The sequence below is a fragment of the Aristolochia californica genome, unplaced genomic scaffold (genome assembly GCF_029961685.1).
Source record: "Aristolochia californica isolate CCGP_79_NKW_82.1479 unplaced genomic scaffold, dmAriCali1.0.hap1 SCAF_11, whole genome shotgun sequence".
Lineage (NCBI taxonomy): Eukaryota > Viridiplantae > Streptophyta > Magnoliopsida > Piperales > Aristolochiaceae > Aristolochia > Aristolochia californica.
Genome location: NW_027181782.1, coordinates 34,892,025 through 34,911,890, shown reverse-complemented (window position 1 = coordinate 34,911,890; position 19,866 = coordinate 34,892,025). Strand labels below are relative to the sequence as shown.

At 39.0% G+C, this 19,866-nt stretch overlaps 4 protein-coding genes across 5 annotated transcripts; 2 read left to right on the top strand and 2 right to left on the bottom strand.

Annotated features, from left to right (window-relative positions):
* The first annotated feature begins 98 nt into the window (after nucleotides 1-98).
* Nucleotides 99-3,270, top strand: LOC137944619 (uncharacterized). The gene is made up of 3 exons (XM_068790315.1): nucleotides 99-240; nucleotides 1,339-2,164; nucleotides 2,504-3,270. Exons 2-3 carry the CDS (start codon nucleotides 1,391-1,393, stop codon nucleotides 2,966-2,968), a joined length of 1,239 nt encoding a protein of 412 aa, XP_068646416.1. The 5' UTR covers nucleotides 99-240; nucleotides 1,339-1,390; the 3' UTR covers nucleotides 2,969-3,270.
* Nucleotides 3,271-3,467: 197 nt separating this feature from the next.
* Nucleotides 3,468-5,161, bottom strand: LOC137943852 (gibberellin 2-beta-dioxygenase 8-like). Its single transcript, XM_068789281.1, has 3 exons — nucleotides 4,722-5,161; nucleotides 4,267-4,588; nucleotides 3,468-3,698 (listed from the first exon to the last, which is right to left on the bottom strand). Exons 1-3 carry the CDS (start codon nucleotides 5,159-5,161, stop codon nucleotides 3,468-3,470), a joined length of 993 nt encoding a protein of 330 aa, XP_068645382.1.
* Nucleotides 5,162-10,183: 5,022 nt separating this feature from the next.
* On the top strand, nucleotides 10,184-12,942 carry LOC137944064 (nascent polypeptide-associated complex subunit beta-like). The gene is made up of 6 exons (XM_068789575.1): nucleotides 10,184-10,253; nucleotides 11,582-11,649; nucleotides 12,019-12,167; nucleotides 12,272-12,328; nucleotides 12,424-12,462; nucleotides 12,591-12,942. Exons 2-6 carry the CDS (start codon nucleotides 11,582-11,584, stop codon nucleotides 12,764-12,766), a joined length of 489 nt encoding a protein of 162 aa, XP_068645676.1. The 5' UTR covers nucleotides 10,184-10,253; the 3' UTR covers nucleotides 12,767-12,942.
* A 1,034-nt stretch (nucleotides 12,943-13,976) lies between these two features.
* LOC137944965 (uncharacterized) lies at nucleotides 13,977-18,844 on the bottom strand. Of its 2 annotated transcripts, none has more exons than XM_068790793.1 (7): nucleotides 18,757-18,844; nucleotides 17,574-17,714; nucleotides 16,914-17,004; nucleotides 15,648-15,746; nucleotides 15,466-15,559; nucleotides 14,715-14,895; nucleotides 13,977-14,357 (listed from the first exon to the last, which is right to left on the bottom strand). In XM_068790793.1, exons 3-7 carry the CDS (start codon nucleotides 16,932-16,934, stop codon nucleotides 14,291-14,293), a joined length of 462 nt encoding a protein of 153 aa, XP_068646894.1. In that variant the 5' UTR covers nucleotides 16,935-17,004; nucleotides 17,574-17,714; nucleotides 18,757-18,844; the 3' UTR covers nucleotides 13,977-14,290. The 2 variants fall into 2 exon arrangements, with proteins under 2 accessions (XP_068646894.1, XP_068646893.1); XM_068790792.1 differs by having other exon boundaries at nucleotides 17,574-17,705.
* Nucleotides 18,845-19,866: the final 1,022 nt, after the last annotated feature.

Here is a 19,866-nt window from a genome sequence, read left to right as displayed (position 1 = left end):
GCACTTTGATCCAATACTGCGTTTTTAACCTTTGCCACCAGCGCTGTTTCTCTCTGATAATAAAGTAGTAATCTTTTGTGTCCTATTGGCTTCCCCAAGACGCGGTTTAGGTACAGAGGAAATCGAAAACCATAAAGCTTTGAGCATGAAAATTTTCTCGAAATCTGTGCACCCATTTCGTGTATTCTTGATGCTATATCTGTAATTTGGTTGCTCTACTTGCCTTTGGCCGTGAATTATGTAAGTACTCTTTCTTTCTCTGAGTAGTTGATTAAGGCGTACTCTTTTTGAGATGCTTTCCTTCGTTTGTTGATTATATGCGGAACAAACTTTCTTGTCTCTGTGTCAATCTTTGATTAATACAGGACAGAGAGAATTGGGGCGTCAGGTTTGATTTTTCTGGAGAAGATTTTAAGAATTGTCTTGGATGTGGAAGTCTGGACGACTTCCCCCCTCCCTCTCTCTCTTCCCCCAACTTCTGTCTCACGGTGTATCGCTGAGGAAGTATGTTTGGACGAATTTTGGTTGCTTTAGTATCGTCCTATCTGACGTTGTGTTCTATTTCATGATTAAGAAAAAAAATGGGAAATATCGTTTTCCCTTTCATTGATCGTCAGGAAGCTAAAAACTGTAATTCAGCATTAGAAGTGCAGGTTATAGACTTTTGAATCTGCTGAATAGTGAACTATTTTATTGCAGATTTGAGCGAAAAGACAGTGAACCAACATAATAGACGAAAAAAACCCAGTACGCAATTGTATAGAATGTATGAAGATGTTGATGCAACAAACCTCATGCCATATTATTTTCCTTTGAAGGGAAAAAAAAGATTCAGTTCCTTGATTGCCTCTCCATGTTGTTTTGTTTTCTGCATCTTGGTCAGTGTTTTTCTTGAAAGTTGGATTGCTGTGTCTGACTAACCAATTCTTGAGTTGCTTGAAAGTTCTTGAATAGAAGATTTGTAGTTCTAGATTTATGTCAAAGCAGTGGTAATAAGTTTAGTTTAAGGGGAGGAAACTATGTTATTGCTAAAACTAGAGCCAAGTTATGGATATTTACTCTTTTAATGATGTTAAACAAATTCTGAAAGAAACCCAACCTATTCAATCATCAGCCAATCTGCACTAACTGTTCAACTCTCTTGAATTTACTCAAAGTCTATAGATTGAGCCTTTAGCTCAATGTCCACATGGCAGGGTACTGAATGGCTTGATTTCTTGTCTTACCAGTGTATGGGTGTGTGTGTGCCTGTGTAATCGGTACTTAGAAAAAAAAGTAGAAGTAAAAGTTCATCTGCTAGTAACCATGTAACCATTTTGATTGTCATATTCCTTGTAGGTAAAGGTAGCATCCAGAACTTCAGAGTCTGTCCTCAACATCTCCAGGATCCATGGCTGATGTTCATAATGACGACCAGAGGAAGAGGAGGCTACCCTTGTGGATGCTGGGAGTGACAGCTGCTGACAAAATAAGAAATTCTGGAAGTTATGATGATAATGCGAATACTTCTAAAGAGTCATCTTCTCAAGGAGATTTTTCTAATGGACAACCTCTTGCTGGAAGGCATGATAAAAGACCTAATTGTGAGGAGGAAGCTGCTGATATGGACCAGAACTTCTTAGTAAGATGTAAGACTAGGAAAAAAGCCAAAAAATCAAGTCGAAGGGATTTAGAACCTGACAATCCTGAAGCCAACACTGGTTTACATCAGAAGAAATCTAAGCGGAAACGTGAGGAAGTGGCACATTCTTTAGAAGAACTAGAAGATACAATAAATGTAAAAAAGAATATCAGAAAGAGTCATAGATTTGACAGAAGTGGGGAGATTGATAGCTCATGTCTGAGTGATATAAGTGAGGAGGATGCTGAACCCATACATAGAAGGCCAGAAGGTCTGAGTTGTGATGAGGATTTGGAAGTGAGCATGGATTCCCAAGTGACAAGCAAGACAAGAAAAAGGAAAACGAAATCTGGCGGTGTCACTAAAGTAACTAGAGTAAAAAAGAGTGTGGTAAGGACTAGAAGAAACACTTGTCAGAAACAAACTGTTCGAAAGAAGCAAATTGCAGAAAGTAGTGAGGAGATTGAGGGCTCATCCCTTGGTCAAGGAAGCGAGGACGAGGTGGATCTAACCGTGGATGATCTGATGAGCATAGCTCAAGAGGTATTATCTATGGTTTTCTTTAAAGATGGACCTGTATGAGTGAGTTCCTGTTTGAATTACAAAAAATTACAAAGTCAACAGGAAAGAAATCCTGGGGAATTTTCATCAATTTTTTAAAGAAAAGTACTGATTTTAATTTGTCAGATTCTATTCTGTTCAATGGTAAAGAAGCTGCTTTATATCTTCGGTCTTTAAAACAGTAAATTCTTAGTTTCTTCTTGTAATTTATTTATTTTACTATGGAACGTTCACTTCTGGGTTGTGGCTGAGATGGTTTATTCTTAGACTGTTGTAAATTTTGGCTCTTTTTTATTTTCTATTTTTTTTTCATATCTACAGTATGTGACAGCTGACAAGGAGAAGGAGAGCACAAATGCAGCATTGGAGGAACTCGAACCAAAGAGCACATACAAAAAGACCTCAAATACTTCCACATATGAGTCAAGGTGTTCCATCCAGGCCACAGGAAGCATTTCAGGAGTATCAACATGCAGTATGATGGAACCAACTACTAATGTTGCTGAGAAATTGAAGGAGAGAGCTACAGGCAAGAGTATTCTAGCGAATGTGAATAGAACTGGAAATCCGAAAGTCGATATGTTGGATGTCTTTCTAGGGCCTTTGTGGAATAAATCTTCTGCAGATGAGAGCGAGCTGGACAAAATTTCCAACAATATAACTTTTCCTCAGGAATCTGATGAACCCATTGGAAGTCAGGTTTTGGTCAATGGCAAAATGCCTTCCCCAGTGATGAAGAAGAAAAGCAGTCTCAAGGACAAAGTAGCCATGTACTTTGATTCATGATGATGAATCTAAATACATGTATAACATTTCTTAGCAGTGGCATTGTGGATGTCATGAGGCAAACACCTTGGTTATTGTTCTTGTATGGAAGGGCATTTTCTTCAATCAGACTAACTTCATATTGCTTCTTTTGTTCATGAGGACTGAATTTTAAAGAGACTGATAAAGAGCAGGGCTGATGCATAGAAGATTTTTGGCTCTTATATTGTAGCTGTGCATTGAAAGGCTTTGAAAAATTCATGTTCTATGTAAAAAGAGTAGCATACACCACATGCAATGTTAATTGTTGAGGGCTTCTATGATTTGTAGTGTGATCAATCCCAGAGACAACACTGGTTATTTATTTCTCATTAAGTGTGGAAGAATTGGTTGGCTAACAGAACAGTACAATGCTTTGTTATTGACCTGGAACATACATAATACATATAAGTAAATACAACTGGTATGTATGTGTGTATATATCGATGTTATTGTGTATAGTATTTATGTCATCAGTTAATTATAGAAGAAATCTTGGGAGACCAACTTTGTGACCAAAATTCTTGACATCTTCTTGCACCTGCTGCCTGTACTGTCCAAAAGTAAATTTTCTGTAAATTGAAGGCTCCTTGGTACTTGCTATCATGGTGTCATATGATGGGCACAAGAAGAATGCTATGGAATATCTCTCTTTGACTGCATTGACCATCACCTTGTGCTCTACACTCTTGTACACTCCATTGCTCCATGCCTACACATTGCAAGAGAAAAGGATCAAGTTCAGTTTGCAAAGCAGAGATAGGTGAGGAAGTTTTTGAATTTAAATAGTTTCTTTTGTTAGAGGAGGAACAAATAATTCTCATTGATATTTTGATGCCATGGTTGCCTTTTTTATGTATCAGGTTCCAACTCTCTTGAATTTACTCAAATAAGGTGAAGAAGACCTGCAAAAGCCCCTCAGCTGATGCATCAAGGAAATGCTAGTAGTGCAACACTAGTACATTCTTCACCAGATGATACCATTCTTTTCTTCCAGTTGAGATCATTGACTTGAAAATCACCTTCACTAGAGCAGGCAGAAAGACCCCTAGTCCCTCTAATCAACCCCAAATGTGCCCTTATGACTTCTCCTGAGGTTTGCTACTACCCCATCTCAGCATAACACGAAATCAGTGCTGTCCATTCATATTGGGTCCTACACAAATGGATGGTCCTGATTCTGCCTGATGCTGAGACATGCTTCAGGAAACCCGGGTCTTTTGACTAAGTAAGGATTCTTTAATGCTTTTAGTAATGTGAAACTGTTGAAAAATTGCTACCTGAAAAAGGTCTCCAATGTTGACTATAAGAGCATCTGGATTGGGTTTGACAGACACCCATTTGGAGTCCTTCATCAGTTGCAATCCACCCACTTGATCTTGATACAGAATTGTGAGGAAATCACTGTCAGTGTGAGGCACCAGGCCAAACACTTGAGGAGAAACCTGGCAGGGAGGATATCGGTTCAGCCGCAGAAAGCAGGTGCTCTCGGTGCAATTCTCATAAAAAAATTGCTTCGGCCGATCCAAATTCTCGGCGAGAACTTCAGTGAGCACCCTACCTAGTCTTGACATGGCCGCTGCAAATTTCTCTATCACCTCCCTGCAAGTAGTAAGCATTAGACTTCACTACTGACGAGCAAAAACACTTCAAAACGATAAGAATGTGAATTTTACATTTCTCAAGATAAAAAGATAAACCACCCACGTAAGTAACTGCTAATTATGTCTCGTACCTGAGAGACGCGAGTTCCCCGTAAGCAGAGACATCTTCAGAGATCTTCGAGAGAGGAATGTGAAAGGCTTCTGACCACGAGAATTCCTTCAGACAAGTCGCCGTCGGCGTTCCCCACCTGTAAGAATCATTCAGCAGCTCACACCCGAGTTTCTGCTCGAAGGGCAGACCAAACACCTTCATTTGCTCTCGCGTCATCTCCTCCAACAGCTGCCGACTGATCCCATGATTCACCACCTGAAAGAAACCCCACTCGGTCGCCGCCTTGACAATCTCCGCCCGGGTTTCACTTTCTGCCGCCTCGAAGCTGCTCCCCAGAGCCGCAAGATCGATAAGCGGGAGCTCGCACTCTCGGACCTCCTCCGGGTGGCGAAACTCGACGCGGGGGTCGTTGAAGAGGGGTACGTATTTGTTAATGAAGGGTGGCTCGGAGGCGAGCATGATTGAGCGATGCGGGGAGGAGTAGAGGAGTGGAGGAGGAGGCGGTCATGGGGGCTATATATAAGGACGAGAAGGGGAGAGCTGCAGCAGCAGGCCTGGTGCTTTGGGGGCGGAGGGGGGAGAAAGTCCAAACGAGGATGGTTGTGACAAGCGCACAAGGAGATGAAAACAAGGGTTGTTGTCTGGGATTATGACACTTGTCACGTGGGGGAGGTGGGGAGGTGGTCCTTTTGGGCTTTGTACTGTATTGACTAAGTCAACATAGATACGATTGAAAAAAGTTAAGGCTTCGTTTTTTTTTTTTTTTTTTGCTTTTTTAAATGCTAATGTGGGTTTTAGCTTAAACCCTAAATTCAAACCAACACCACTCTTGTCAAGGTAGACTCTAAACCTTAAACCTTAAACCCTAAACATGGTCCATTTACAAAAGAAAATCGATTAGAATCTCTAAAAACTCGTATTTGCCCATCTTGTTTTTAACCTCTAAAGCAGTTCTTGTTTTAAAGCTTAGATTTTTATTTTTAAGTAGCACTTTCTAAGACAAATTTGAGATAAAGATATACATATCTTCACAGGCTTCGTCTATGATGTTACCTCACATGAAACCGTAAAACCCTATGAAGCATTAGAAAACTTGTACATTATAGTATGAAGTATATAATTTTTCTATACTGAATGTCTCATAAAACCTGGACTTGAGTCAGAAACGTGCAACCATGTTGGAGACAATTAATGGTGCAGTGTGCTTCTGAGTGGAAATGAAGAAACTCCCAACATGGGTTTGCATGCATCAGTATAGTGTAATGTGGGTAGACCCTCTTCCACATGAGGCTATTCCGAGTTTTCGAACAAGGCCAGTGGCAGACAGAGAGACCAGTGTTCTGCTTCACTTCGCAATTTCTCTGCAGAAAATGATCAAACATGTGGTAGGGGAGCAAGGTTGCTTTGTTGCTGCCTACAGTGATGAGTTATTTAACATATAGGGCGGCCAATAATGTCTTTTAAACCCACTTGAGAAGAACTAGATGCTTCAGAGTGCTTAAAATATAGATCAAATCCCCTGCCTTCCAAGACTCTGTAGACCCCCTTTCTGCTTTGTCTTCTCAGTTGAACGATAGATGTTCGAGTTCTGGAGGACCCATCAAAATAAAATGTCGGAAAACAAGGTAAGTTTTGGGTTTTCATTAGTTCCAAAGAGAAGGTTAGAATTTATTTTGGAAGATAGAGGATAGTTCTTTTGTCATTAGAACAGGAGAACATTTGGGAACTTCCCGTTTTCTTTAATGGAATTCAATGAATTATAAAATTCTGGTAGTTGGGCTGAGGGAGTATTGAGTGGCCTGCCATGATGTGGACAGAGAAACAGTTTTCATTTTTTAGCGAGTTTGTAATGGAAGGAGAGGAGCAAAAATGGAGAAGGTTCTGAAATAGTTTATACTTTGTTCACTTCTGTAGTGGGCAACTAAACGGGGAGTACAGACTGATGAAATGGAAGAGAAAGAGTCTCTGACTCCAAAAGGGGAAGAGCAGAAGGGGAGCAGGAACTGTTCCAGTTTTGTTCACTTCTGTAATGGAAGATATAAAAGAGTGCAGACAGAAGAAATGAAAGAAGAAGTGGAGTACAGACTGCTATGAAATGGAAGAAAGAACTATCTCTGAGTCTGAAAGGGGAGGAACAGAAAGAAGGATCTAAAATAGTTCACCTTTTGTACACTTCAGTAATGGAAGCTAAAAAGAGAGTGCAGACAGATGAAATGAAAGAAAAAGTGTACAGTCCAGATTCATGAAGGGTAGCATAAAAATTTGGAAATCATCAAACCCTTGTGCCCACCATGGATTGATGAAGACCCTCCAATTTGCTTTGACCAGAATCCCTGCTCCTCAATGTTTGCTCTGAAAGGAAGACAAGAGTGAAATGTATTTTTTTTTTCAATTCATGAATCTGGTAGTTGAGGCTTAAAAGAAATCAATGAAGGTGAGGGTGAGACTTTCTTCCTGCTTCCTTGCTGTTGTGGTTGGTCATTCCTTAACTGGAAGTAATGTTGTAAGCCGGCCTAATGCAACCAACAAGGTTGTCAGTAATGGCTGCCTGGCTTGAGTAGTTTTGCTGTAGTTGACTGAGAGGAGGAGAATTCCATTCAAATGATTTTCTGATCAAGAAGCTGCATGAAAATGACCTTCTTCTGTGTTTGATTAATATGAAAGTGTCTATGGAATCAGACAATTTCATATCAATCATCGGGTTGCCGCCTCCATTTAAGGTATTCTGGATTCCATTGTTCTACACAAATGGCCATGTTTTCTTTTCAATATCATTTAAAGAATAGTCCATGATGAGAAACAGTTTCAAGTTTTGAGTACTACAAAAGAGAACCATCTTATGATGATTCTGTCCCCTTCAAAGCATCTGTATTTATTTATCCCATTTGGAAGTTTTACTCATGCCTTTGAAGACTCTTCGGTATATTTAGTTATAAAGGTGAGAAAACCAAGAAAACTACCCCAGTCCCAATTACCCCAAAGTCCTAACACTTAATAGAAATCCAAAAATAATTAAATAACTAAATATAAACAAAAGATTAATATAAGTAAAATACTTTTAAACTCAACCTCTACCGTGAGACCTCCTTCTATGAGACTCTTGTAAGACTTTACCATATTAATTGTGGCTCTACGAGATTTCTTGCAGTGAGAGTTATGCAAGAAATACATGTTCTTCAATAAAATTGTTATAGAATCTACATTATATATATATATATATTTGAAATGGTAAAGTTCCATTAAAAACATCAAAAGCACAGAAAATACAAAGCTAAGAGGGGGATACAAATGTTACAACGAGATATTGGAGAAAAGATCCTTGTTTATCGAGTTCATCTGCCATGCCCATTGGTAGATTTTTACAAATATTCAATAATGTTTCAGAGATGGGAACAAGGAAAGAAGAAGGGTTTTTAAGGCTATCAGTTTGTATTTCGTCACATGAAAATATTGATAGTTTAATATGTAATGTGCATTGTTATTCCATGTGCTTAACATGAAGGCACTCTGCTCACTAACTGCCCAGAATACCACCAGTGAATAAATTATTTGCAGATGGAGCTTCAATATATTATTTGCAAAAACAACTTTGCTAGTCTTCAGGAATCCATCATATATAACATTTCTAGAAAGTGATACGAGAGAGAGAGAAAGGGAGAGAGGGAGCATCTATGGTGGTGGGATGGTCATTTTGGCAGATTCTCAAAGTGGGTTCCTGCTTCAGAGTGGGCTGGCCCCTGTAAGACTGAAACAGATTCTACAACTTTCCAATTCCAACATATGAAAACTATGGCATTTTTTCACCTCATTGCCTGCCAATTATAATTGATAGTGTCCCTACTGTTATAGATGTGGACCATCCAGACTTCTCTTGTCATATACAACATTTCTAGAAAGTAATACCAGAGAGAGAGAGAGAGAGAGATGGTGGTGGGATGGTCATTTTGGCAGATTCTCCAAGTGGGTTCCTGCTTCAGAGTGGGCTGGCCCCTCTAAGGCTGAAACAGATTCTACAACTTTCCAATTCCAACATATGAAAACTATGGCACTTTTTCACCTCATTGCCTGCCAATTATAATTGATAGTGTCACTACTATTATAGATGTGGACCGTCTAGACTTCTCTTGTCATATACAACATTTCTAGAAAGTGATACCAGAGAGAGAGAGAGATGGTGGTGGGATGGTCATTTTGGCAGATTCTCCAAGTGGGTTCCTGCTTCAGAGTGGGCTGGCCCCTGTAAGGCTGAAACAGATTCTACAACTTTCCAATTCCAACATATGAAAACTATGGCACTTTTTCACCTCATTGCCTGCCAATTATAATTGATAGTGTCCCTACTGTTATAGATGTGGACCATCCAGACTTCTCTTGTCATATACAACATTTCTAGAAAGTGATACCAGAGAGAGAGAGAGAGATGGTGGTGGGATGGTCATTTTGGCTGATTCTCCAAGTGGGTTCCTACTTCAGAGTGGGCTGGCCCCTGTAAAGCTGAAGCAGATTCTACAACTTTCCAATTCTAACATAATATAAAAAATATGGCACTTTTTCACCTCATTGCCTGCCAATTATAATTGATAGTCCCTACTGTTATAGATGTGGACCATCCAGACTTCTCATGTCATATACAGCATTTCTAGCAAGTGATACGAGAGAGAGAGAGAGTGAGTGTATCAATGGTGGTGGGATGGTCATTTTGGCAGATTCTCCAAGTGGGTTCCTGCTTCAGTGGACTGGCCCCTGTAAGACTGAAATAGATTCTACAACTTTCCAATTCCAACATATGAAAACGATGACACTTTTTCACCTCATTGCCTGCTAATTATAATTGATAGTGTCCCTACTGTTATAGATGTGGACCAACCAGACTTCTCTTGTCATTTTGTAGGTGAAAAATTCTTTGCAGGCAAATAATGCTGAGAAGACCAAGACTTGTGGTGGCAAATGGGTTGAGTATTCACTTTAAAAATATAGAAGTAGGTCAATGCAGGCAGATGTAGTGAACCCAGAAAGAAATTCTGCCAAGACCAATCATGAGTGGACTTAAAAGGGCAGTAAAGGAGGTAAAGTCCAGGGATAGTAATCACCTTCTCATGGAAATTTTGATCTTCACTGTTCCAGACACCCCTGTTGAACTTGTCCTACTGAATCCAGAAGAGCTTCCTGTGTGGCAGAAGGTTGTGACCTTCCATATTTCCCAAAAAGTCATTTTGATCCGCGGTCATATGGCCCATAAAGATTGCAGCCCACAGTTCTTTCAATTGGTTTAAATTTCTGGTCCAATCTTGTGAATCGTGGACCTCTGTTAAGCCCACACTTGACCCATCAAGTTATCGCAACAACGAACGGGACCCACTTCGTTTTCAACCAATCACCTCACGAGACAAAAGAGGGGCATATTTGTAATATATACAAACTCTAACTGGCATTTTGGGAGTTGCATCCGTTCTATATAATTTCGTTACCCGTTTGCTCTTCTGCTTCGAGCTCTCGTTGCGGCTTCCAAACCCTCGCCCCCTTCCTCCACTCTATCCACAAACCTACAGAGGTATTTTTCTCCCTTCGAACAGAGAAATTCGGCACTTATTCTTTCGTTTCTAAATCTCTTACTTATCTTAAAGCAACCGTTTCAGTATGTAGTAAATAAATCAAACGGCTTGTTGCCTCTGGCATTTTTAGTTTTTATCTTGTGTCTTATTGGGGGTTTAGAGGTGCGTTGATGGTTCGGATTTTAGCTTTGTTGAGTGTATTACTAGGTATGGGTGTTGTTCATAGGGACGAGTGGATTCTATGTGGATGCTGAACTGGGGGTTTATTTTTAGGGTTTATTGCATTATGAGTGTGGTATTAGTCGTTGGTATTAAAGAGATATATGAGCTTATTTCAACTGTCGGAGAAGTTCAAGGAATTATTTTAATTTGCCTTATCTGTCATATAAACATCAGGCAGGATTGAAAGTGTGTGCTAAACTAAAGCTGGTTTTCAAGACAGCAATATTTTTCTTTTTGGTGAAATTTGGGAATGATATTACTTGTATTTTTTTACATATTGATGAGCATATGTATCCAAGATTTCAGAAAAGAAAGAAAAGAAAGATAAATGTAATGTATCAGAAGAGTTGGTTTTGTTGTTTAATCATTTTATCGGTATGCAACTGTTAATTATTTTGAATTTGTGATGTTTTAGTTAGTTCCACAATAGTAGATGGATGAATGCATTTAGAACTCCTAGTCATCATACAACGATCCCAACAAATGCATTTTCTTTTTCATCAAAAAACAAAATGCATTTGTTGGGATCTTTGTATGATGACTAGGAGTTCTAAATGTAACGTTTTCCATTTAAATTTTTTTAATATTCGTTACAGTTTTTTTAATCTTAATTGCTACTCCTTTGACTGTTGTCATGTTAAAAGGTCACTTGCAGTGTAAAATTACTCCGTTCATTTTCTTTTTCAATTTTTCCCTTACCCCAGTTTCATGTGTTATGATATAGTAGATGTCATCGTCCTTGCATACTCTATCAGTTGTTTCTTATGTGTTAGCTTGTGTACTTAGTTTGATGCTTTTGAAGGGTTTTTTTACTAGCAACGCATCATCATTTATCTTGTAAAGATTCACGCAATGTCTATGAACCAGATCAAAGGGTTCTTGTAATTTGTTTAGCACGACAAACCATCATTTACTCTTTCTTTGTCTCATTGGTCAGGACATAGTTTAGTTTGAAATAAAATTAGCATCTCCTGGTAAATGACATTTACAGTTTGAAGTAAACGTATTTGCCCTGTTTTGTACCCCATGCTGTTCTATTAATTGTTTCATAAAGGCTGTTGATCGTATTCTAGATTGGTTTCTTAGTATTTTGCTTTGGTTTCAGATGAACCGCGAGAAGCTTATGAAGATGGCTGGTGCTGTTCGCACTGGTGGAAAGGGGAGCATGAGAAGGTATAATGTTCTTTACTAATTTTGTAAATAATATCCGGAAGGGGCACTCTTGTCATTTTGTAATTTATAATACTTTAGTCCTTTTACTTTTTTATTGAATTGCATGGGAGTTTACTTTGCATTCAAATTGTTGTGTAGGATTTTGTGACTGTTCATTAAGGTTGCAATGAATTAATAGAGCAAAAACTTATTTCTGAATTGCTGTTACTATGTTCAATGTGTTTGTTAATCAGTCTCTGTAGGCCATTTTTTTTTTTTTCCTGAAGTTATAATTTTCATTTGATACTTTCAAACATGCGAAAGTGTTGCGTTTGCATCAACATCATACCTGTTGATGTTGAATGCCATATTGTCTTATTTTGTCATCAGAAAGAAGAAGGCTGTTCACAAGACCACAACAACAGATGATAAAAGGCTCCAGAGCACCTTGAAGAGAATCGGGGTGAATGCAATCCCTGCTATTGAGGAAGTTAACATTTTCAAGGATGATATGGTTATCCAATTTCTCAATCCTAAAGGTTGTTAGTCATTACAATACTAGTGTGGAGAAAGGTGTTGACTGGCTAACTAACTATATTTATCTATCTCATTCTCCTACTAACTCTTTCTATTCTTTGTTCAGTGCAAGCTTCTATTGCTGCCAACACCTGGGTTGTTAGTGGTTCTCCCCAGACAAAAAGTAAGCCGTTATCCTAGTTATCTGCCCAGTATATGTATTTCTTGGATTTTTAAATATAACTGATATGTCATTGCTTTGGCATTTGTGTTTTACAGAACTGCAGGATCTGCTGCCTGGTATTATAAATCAATTGGGTATGCAATTTGTCTTCTCCTTCAATTGCTTTTTCACTTATTTCTATTCCTATTTTCATGATGGTTGATCTTGAGGAAGCTTTTATGTACGAGCAGAACTGATAGTGTTGTATTTGTTGAATTTGCAGGACCTGATAACTTGGACAATCTTAGGCGGCTTGCAGAGCAGTTTCAAAAGCATGCCCCTGGTGCTGCCGCAGCTGCTGGGGCAATACAAGAAGATGACGATGATGAGGTTCCGGACCTGGTCCCAGGAGAGACATTCGAAGCAGCTGCCGAGGAAGGCCAACAGGCTTCTTCTTAAAGAAACTATAAGAAGTTTTAAATTCTTATTTTCGTCTCCAGTTTTTTTTGTGACTCCACTGGAAACGCTGTTAGAATTTCTAGTCTTGGCAGCATGTATGGTAGGTTTCCCCAAAAGATTTGCGTGGCTTAGTACTATTCTTATTTCTTCGCAATCAAATGAGGTTTTGGACCGTATATATCACGACAGTAAGTGCTGTAGCACAGCAAATTTTGAGAAGAAACTGCCGAAGCCACTTATGTAGCAAGACTCTACAATGGTTATAAAGGAAGCTCAAATATTTTCCATTCGTTTTTCACATAATTCTCTCTTACCATGAAGCCTCTTCGGTTGTTTCTCATGCTAGACTTCTTCCAATAACTAACAAGAACATGTTCTATTGAAACGTATTCTAATGCGGAAACAAAACAGCAATTCGCCTACCTATGGCAACATGGAGTAAGCAATCCTTTTCTTTTTAGTCAGAAATCAAGATGCCCGCTAAGAGTTGTTTCTCTTCGCTTAGGCTGAATGTGCAGAATAAAGGAATTGTCACTGGGAAATGGCTGAGAAGTCTTCCCATTTACAATCGGATTGGAATTCAAATTGATTTGATAGCTTCTGGGAACCGTAGTACTGGCCACAGGAAGGGGTTTTTGTCTTCCTCAACAGTGAGTTATTTGTTTCTGAGATACATGAACCAGGGTTTTTTTTACTTGGACTGGACCCAAAATTTCAATGAGATCAGGACTTATCGATGTGGTGACCAAACTCAGGGCGAATCGGAAGGTATTCAGATGGAACAGAAAAACCGACTCGCCTAGTCTAAAATCCAATAGCGAGTCAACTCAATGAACCACAAAACCATGCACTCTGAATATAATATATATATATATATACATTTAATATTTTTAATCGAATTTTCAACCATTCTAAGCCTCTCATCTTTATGACCAGATCTGCCACATCTTTACTTTCCTCAGCCATCAATCGTCCTCCTTCCAATCACTTCCTAAACTATTATCTCAAATTTTGATGACGAAGAGAAAATGCATTTAAAATTTCACCTAACTAAATATTCCAAGCAGACAGTTTTACACGTTTTATTATGACAGGTTTGTGTATAAGTAAGTAATCAAGAGTAATAAAAACAGGGATAAATGGGATAACCCAAGCTCATTCGTATCATCCCTTACTGACAGCCAAGACAAAACAAAAACTTGATATTTTCATGCTATCTGAAAGAAAAAACATATAAATTTGTTCCAACGTCTTTTAGAATTTCAGAAGATTAAGACAAATGACAGAAACAAATCAGCACTAGGGATTTTCGGAGAAGAAAAGAAACTCACTGGCATCTGTAATAATTCTTCCAGTGCAGAAACCATATCTAAAGCTTGCTGCTTGGTATTCTGGCCAGTAGAATCACGTATGCACATGGTTGGCACCAGAAGCCATCTCCTCTTGACAAGAGAGGAAAGATAGCAGGAAGCAGAAGAGATTCGAGCATTTACAGAAACTGATTGCTATGATCTAAGGTGTTCTTCAAGTTCCTACGCTTCTGTTAATGGCGAGGGTGAAGTAAATGAGTATCAAAGTGCCCATGCTAGACCTGCAAAAAGAAATGCAGCCAGAATTAAGTGCTGAGAGTCTTGGAATTCCAAGTCATCTAGGTTATATTTAGTATAATATAACATCACTTTAGCCAACTTTGGGGTTCTATTCAACTTTTTCCTTTTAGAAAAGTTCACAATGCTCATTGTCTCCATTGTGTCATTAAAAATTAATAAAGAAAGAAGGAAAGAATCATCTGAATTAGGATAACAACTCCTAAGAAAAAAATCAACTTTCAAGACTCAATTATTGAGACATGCCCTTCAAAATTCAAGAGCCTCGAAATGCCCAACGGATCTTCAGATTGTAGCATGATTGACAGAGCAATGGGTCATTAGCGCATAGAGATACTTACAAACTCGCAAAGATGAGGAGGACCTTTCTGGGGTGGATAGAGATGAATCTTCCCAATCTTTTAGTCTTTCCATCACAAGCGTCGGAGAGGCTGCAGCTATTTACAATTGAGGACATCGATACAAGGGATTTGCTCGAAGTTAAAGGCTGCTGCTTCCCCAGGTCCAGTTGGATACTTGATACTGCAAGAAACTAACCAATTTTACTTCCATAACAGCTTGGAAAAGTAAGATAACTATATTTATTACAGTATAGAGAAGAAGGTTGCAGACAGTCTGCTTCGGTTTGTCAAGTTAAAACTGGGAGAATGACCATCCAGTGGGAGTTATTTCGGGGAATGGGACACCAGAAATGATCAGTACACCATAAATGTCTGAGCTGATAGTTTGCTTCATAAGTGCTGATGGTCCAAACTTTAATGTGTCAGCGAGAGATTAGACAGCTGCCTCTACAGCCGAATGGCCAGGGCCAACAATTTCAAGCACAAAATGTAAATAGTTGGTCACAGATTGCAGGTGACTGAACATCTGGCAGGACTCTTAACGTATAAATAGTCGGATTACGATTTGTATGTAGAGATAAAGAATCTCGGAAGAGGAGGTTTCACAAAATGGGAGCTTGGACAATCAAACATAGGACTAATTGACAACGGCTAATGAGCAAGGAATGATTTTAAATGTTAGAATGAAAGAAATAATCATACTAGCGGTGTCACGTCCTTCACGAAAGTGGAAAGGCTCACGGGCTCTTACCTTTTATTACAAGCTTTTTAGATGCTTCATCTGCTTCATGCTCTTCACCGCTCCTTCTTTCAATTCGAGAAGAGCCCTTTCGGGAGAGAGCTTTCTGGACGATAAAGAGGGATTAAAGTGAGCTTTAAGATGCTAAATTACTGACAAATTTGAAATAGCAGCTTCAAACAGATGTTACTCACCGTCATCCTCGGACTCCCCGAGCTTATATCTTGAGATTGTGCAAGGCTCTCAATGTCTAAAACCACACTTGCAGCTTTATCCATTACTAGAGTTTGGCTCTGCAAGAAAGCAGATCAACAGAGAAGTTAGAACAACGCTACTGAAACTGAAACAGAAACACAGTAGTTGCAATTTCAAGTCTACACAGCACCCAGACAAAAAAAGCGTAATTATCAGAACGACGAAGAATTTCAGTAACTGCTCAGCATTGATCTTGACGATACGTTGAGAGCAAGAATGAGAACAAACTAGCTGACGGCGTCCACGACTTTTTCTTTACTAAACCTGAACACGTGAACAATCAATCCACGTCTTGTCGATAGTAACACAAGAAATCATTTATATAGTTGTGTTCGGTATTTGAAAACTATTACTGATAAGCATCACGATTCATCTGAAAAGGCGTGCACCTACTGTGCCATGTGAGCCTCCATGCCCATGGGAAACTTCAGAATGTTTACGAATTACGTGCCCATGTGTTTTTTTAATGAAATGAATTTGATCCAACAAAGTTATGCAACTCATGGTTAGATTTAAAGCAGAAACAGAAAAGAGAGAGTGCTGGAGGAGCCAAGAGGATTGAGAACCGGTTAGTCATCAGAAACTCATCTGGTAAGCTGTATAGCGAACCCACTGAGGATTCACCGTTGGAAAGTTGATCCTACTCCAAAAAGGGAAAGAAAATATCCTTTCTTCTCGTTATCTGCCACCACCGAAATCCAAAAGCTACAAAATATTTATTGAGAAAATCCGACTCCTCACAGTGTCCACCAAGTAGTCCATAAAAGATCCTTTCATTGGATCCAACCATATTCACCCAGTTTCTGTTTTATATGGTTTTGGTTTGCTTCCATTAGATGCGCCTGAGAGGTTTCCAGTGAATACAGAATCCTCCATGGGAAGCGTCCATATAAGCATCGTTATCAAACAGTGACCCTGTCTTCTAGAAGTGGACACAGGGAGATCATCTCTCGCCAAAAGTCAGAAAACAACCAACCACTCCATTCACTCAGTTTTCTTGCAACGGTGGTTTGGATCTAAAATCCTTTTGGAAGGCGTCATTCTGACCCCTTACCCAGAATCGTTGATATATATTAGATTTTACCCTGATTCATAGAGGATGTATTAAACAATACAGCCAATACGTATTAGATTTCAGGGTTTTCCATCCATATTATAAATCGATACTCCCTGACAAACCAGAAGCGTGAAGAGAATTAACTCACCTGTGTCATAATCTCCTCCATGACTTATTGAGAAACTTGCACACAAGAGAGTACTTCCCACCTCCCAGACGAAGATCAACGCTTAAATTAACTGTACCATTAAAAGAAATATAGATAAAATTGTTAAAAAACTAAATCGAAATCAAGAAAATAGCTTTGGGAGGGAGCACACGTGGAGAGACGCTGTATGGGCTCATATAGGCGGATACTACTAAGCCACCCAACTAGACCCTCACGGGGATAGGGAAAGATCATGCGGGCCCAGTTAGGTTTAGCCCACGAATGTGAGCACGACCAGTTTTAAATGCCAGAAAATTATTTCTGTGCTGGGTTCTTGTTGACCTTTGTCCTCTTGCAGGACGTGAATGTACGGCCTGGATATTCTCATATCAGAGGGGTAGTCCCACTAGATCACCCACAGTGGCACAGCCCGTGATGCATCTTTGAATAGCGATAATGATGCTAGGTCCCCCGCTGCCGTTGATTAATGACCCCACAAATACGTTGAATGATTGACCAAAATATAACTTATCAAGTTAAAACCACCTGGCCTTGTGGAACCCTTTTGATGACTCCAGGGGTAATAACGTAATTGAGGGAAAAGCTGCCATCGCAAAAAAATTCGGGACCGTCAACGAAACGAAGTTTAGTGATCAGTACCTGATAGAGATCGCAGGCTATTTCATCGGGCAACCGCCATTAAAGAATCTTCTTCGAGCTTTGTCGAGATGAAGAAACGGAAGAAATTAAACAAATGTTTTAGCAATTTACGCTACGGAAAGTCTTGTATATCTGCAAAAGCTAAAAAAAATGAAGATTCAATACAGAAAATTCTCAGTGCTGGCAGAATGAGAACAGATAAGATTATAGGAAAGATCGGACTGGAAGAACAAAAGAAGGAAATGCATTTACTTCTGATTAATCAAAAAAAATTTACAGAGATGAAAGGTCAGAACACTTAACACAACTAAAAGAAGCGAAAAATACATATAGTTAGACGAAATCGGAAAGCAGAAAAAGGAGAACGGAGACGGACAATTACAAAACGTCGGAAATCAGAAAACGCATATCAGAAACGAACAATTACGGAACGTCACAATAGAAAACCACACCAAATTTCTGGAAAATCCAAAGCTGAGATACGCGCCGAGTTTTAAGGAGCAAAACGACGAGGCATTTCTATCTTCAAAGTAAAAAACTGAAATGCTGGTTACCGCTTTGCCTGTTCTTTGAAAATCAGTGAAATGAAGAGAGAAACTTGACAGCAAACGGTGGAAGTTCAATCAAGCTGACTAATGATGCTCTTTTCGACATTCGATCTACCTTCGTGGAAAGAACCTTTCAAAATGAAACTTGATCTACCAGCACGCACTTGGATTGAAATCAGGAAGCCATGTCCGAATAAAAAGGACAAGAGACTTAAACAGAGAAAGATAAAGTATAACACACAACGGATTCTCCGCCGATAAACACAGATGAAATATATCCACACAAAGAAATAAATCTCAACGAGACGACAATCTCGACCATCATAATCTACATAAATTTAAACTCCTCAAAACCAGAGAGTTCAACTCCGAAAACATCAATTTTCTGAGGACAACACATTAGAAAATTCACAAAATAGCGTTGTCATTAATTTATTGAGCCAGAAAATTTTAAATCACCGGTACTCATTCTCGAGGTAAAAAAACTGTGCACTGCAGCAATCTCCGTTGCTCCGCACGATTGATGAACGATCGAATACGTAAGATTCAGTCGCAGCATCATAACTAATCAATTAAAATGCTTACGAAAGACGCATTTTTCGTAAGAAAAGTCCAAATCGAGAATAAAACTACACCTGATTCTGATTTTCTCCACTTTCCTTTGCTTTTGTGGAGGAAAGTCAGAAAGTCTGACCTCGAGCGCTCTGGTTCAGAGGAGATGGCAGGTAGAGAGTGCAGAGAGAGCGTCTATCCAACCTCTGTACTTCTAATAAGAAGTTAAAGAAGTTAAAAAGGTCATCGTTCATCTTGTAATTACATAAATACCATTCCTATGAACCTATTAATTATCCGAATTATTAGCTTGTCAGTATACCTACTTATTACTACTTAATTACGTCTTCCAGGTTAAATAAATCCAAAATCTTCCGAGAGTCACATGGCATTCTCGCAAATATCTTAAAATCCATGAGCCTTTAAGTTGTAGGAGCATGGCATGTGGGGACAGGATGGCTTCGTGCCCGAGTATTAATATATAAATATAAATATATTAATAAAATATAAATAAAATACTTTGTCAGCTTTTCAAGGGTTTTTCGCTCCTTGTCGCTGCTCTTTTCCGAACCAAGCCCACCAAAAAGAAACAATAAAAAACACAGATCACGAGGAGGGGAAAAAAACGCAGCGTCGCCGGAATATTCGACGGCCGTACGGTGTCTCCGGTCATTCCGTGTGGGCGGAGAATAACGCAGAAGCTTCGATGCCAAATGGGCTCAAAATGGGCTTAAAATGGGCTTGCATTACTGGCATCACGTGTATTTACTATTAAGAATTTACTTATTCCTTTTATAATCACCTATTATTGATGCTTTAATATGGTGTTAATTAAGATCTTAAATGGTTAATTATTATTTGAAATCTAGGGGTAGACACGGGTTGGGTTACAAGAGGAAACCTGAACTAACTTGACCCGAGTCGAATATAAATAGAAATTATTTTTATTAATTTTATTATTAGGTATTTTTATATGTTTATATTGGAAATTTTCAATTTCATTAATTTTTGTACTCGTTCTTAAACTTGATTTGAAATCCATCCCAAAACCCCTTAATTAAGACTTTACATTCGGATTCAATATCTCGGAGAGTCGATTTGTGACTCAAGCGAGATGAATTAAGCATGAAACTCGATCCTTGTTTCTTAACCGAGTCTCAAAACCCTAGTCGTGAACAAAATATTTCAATACG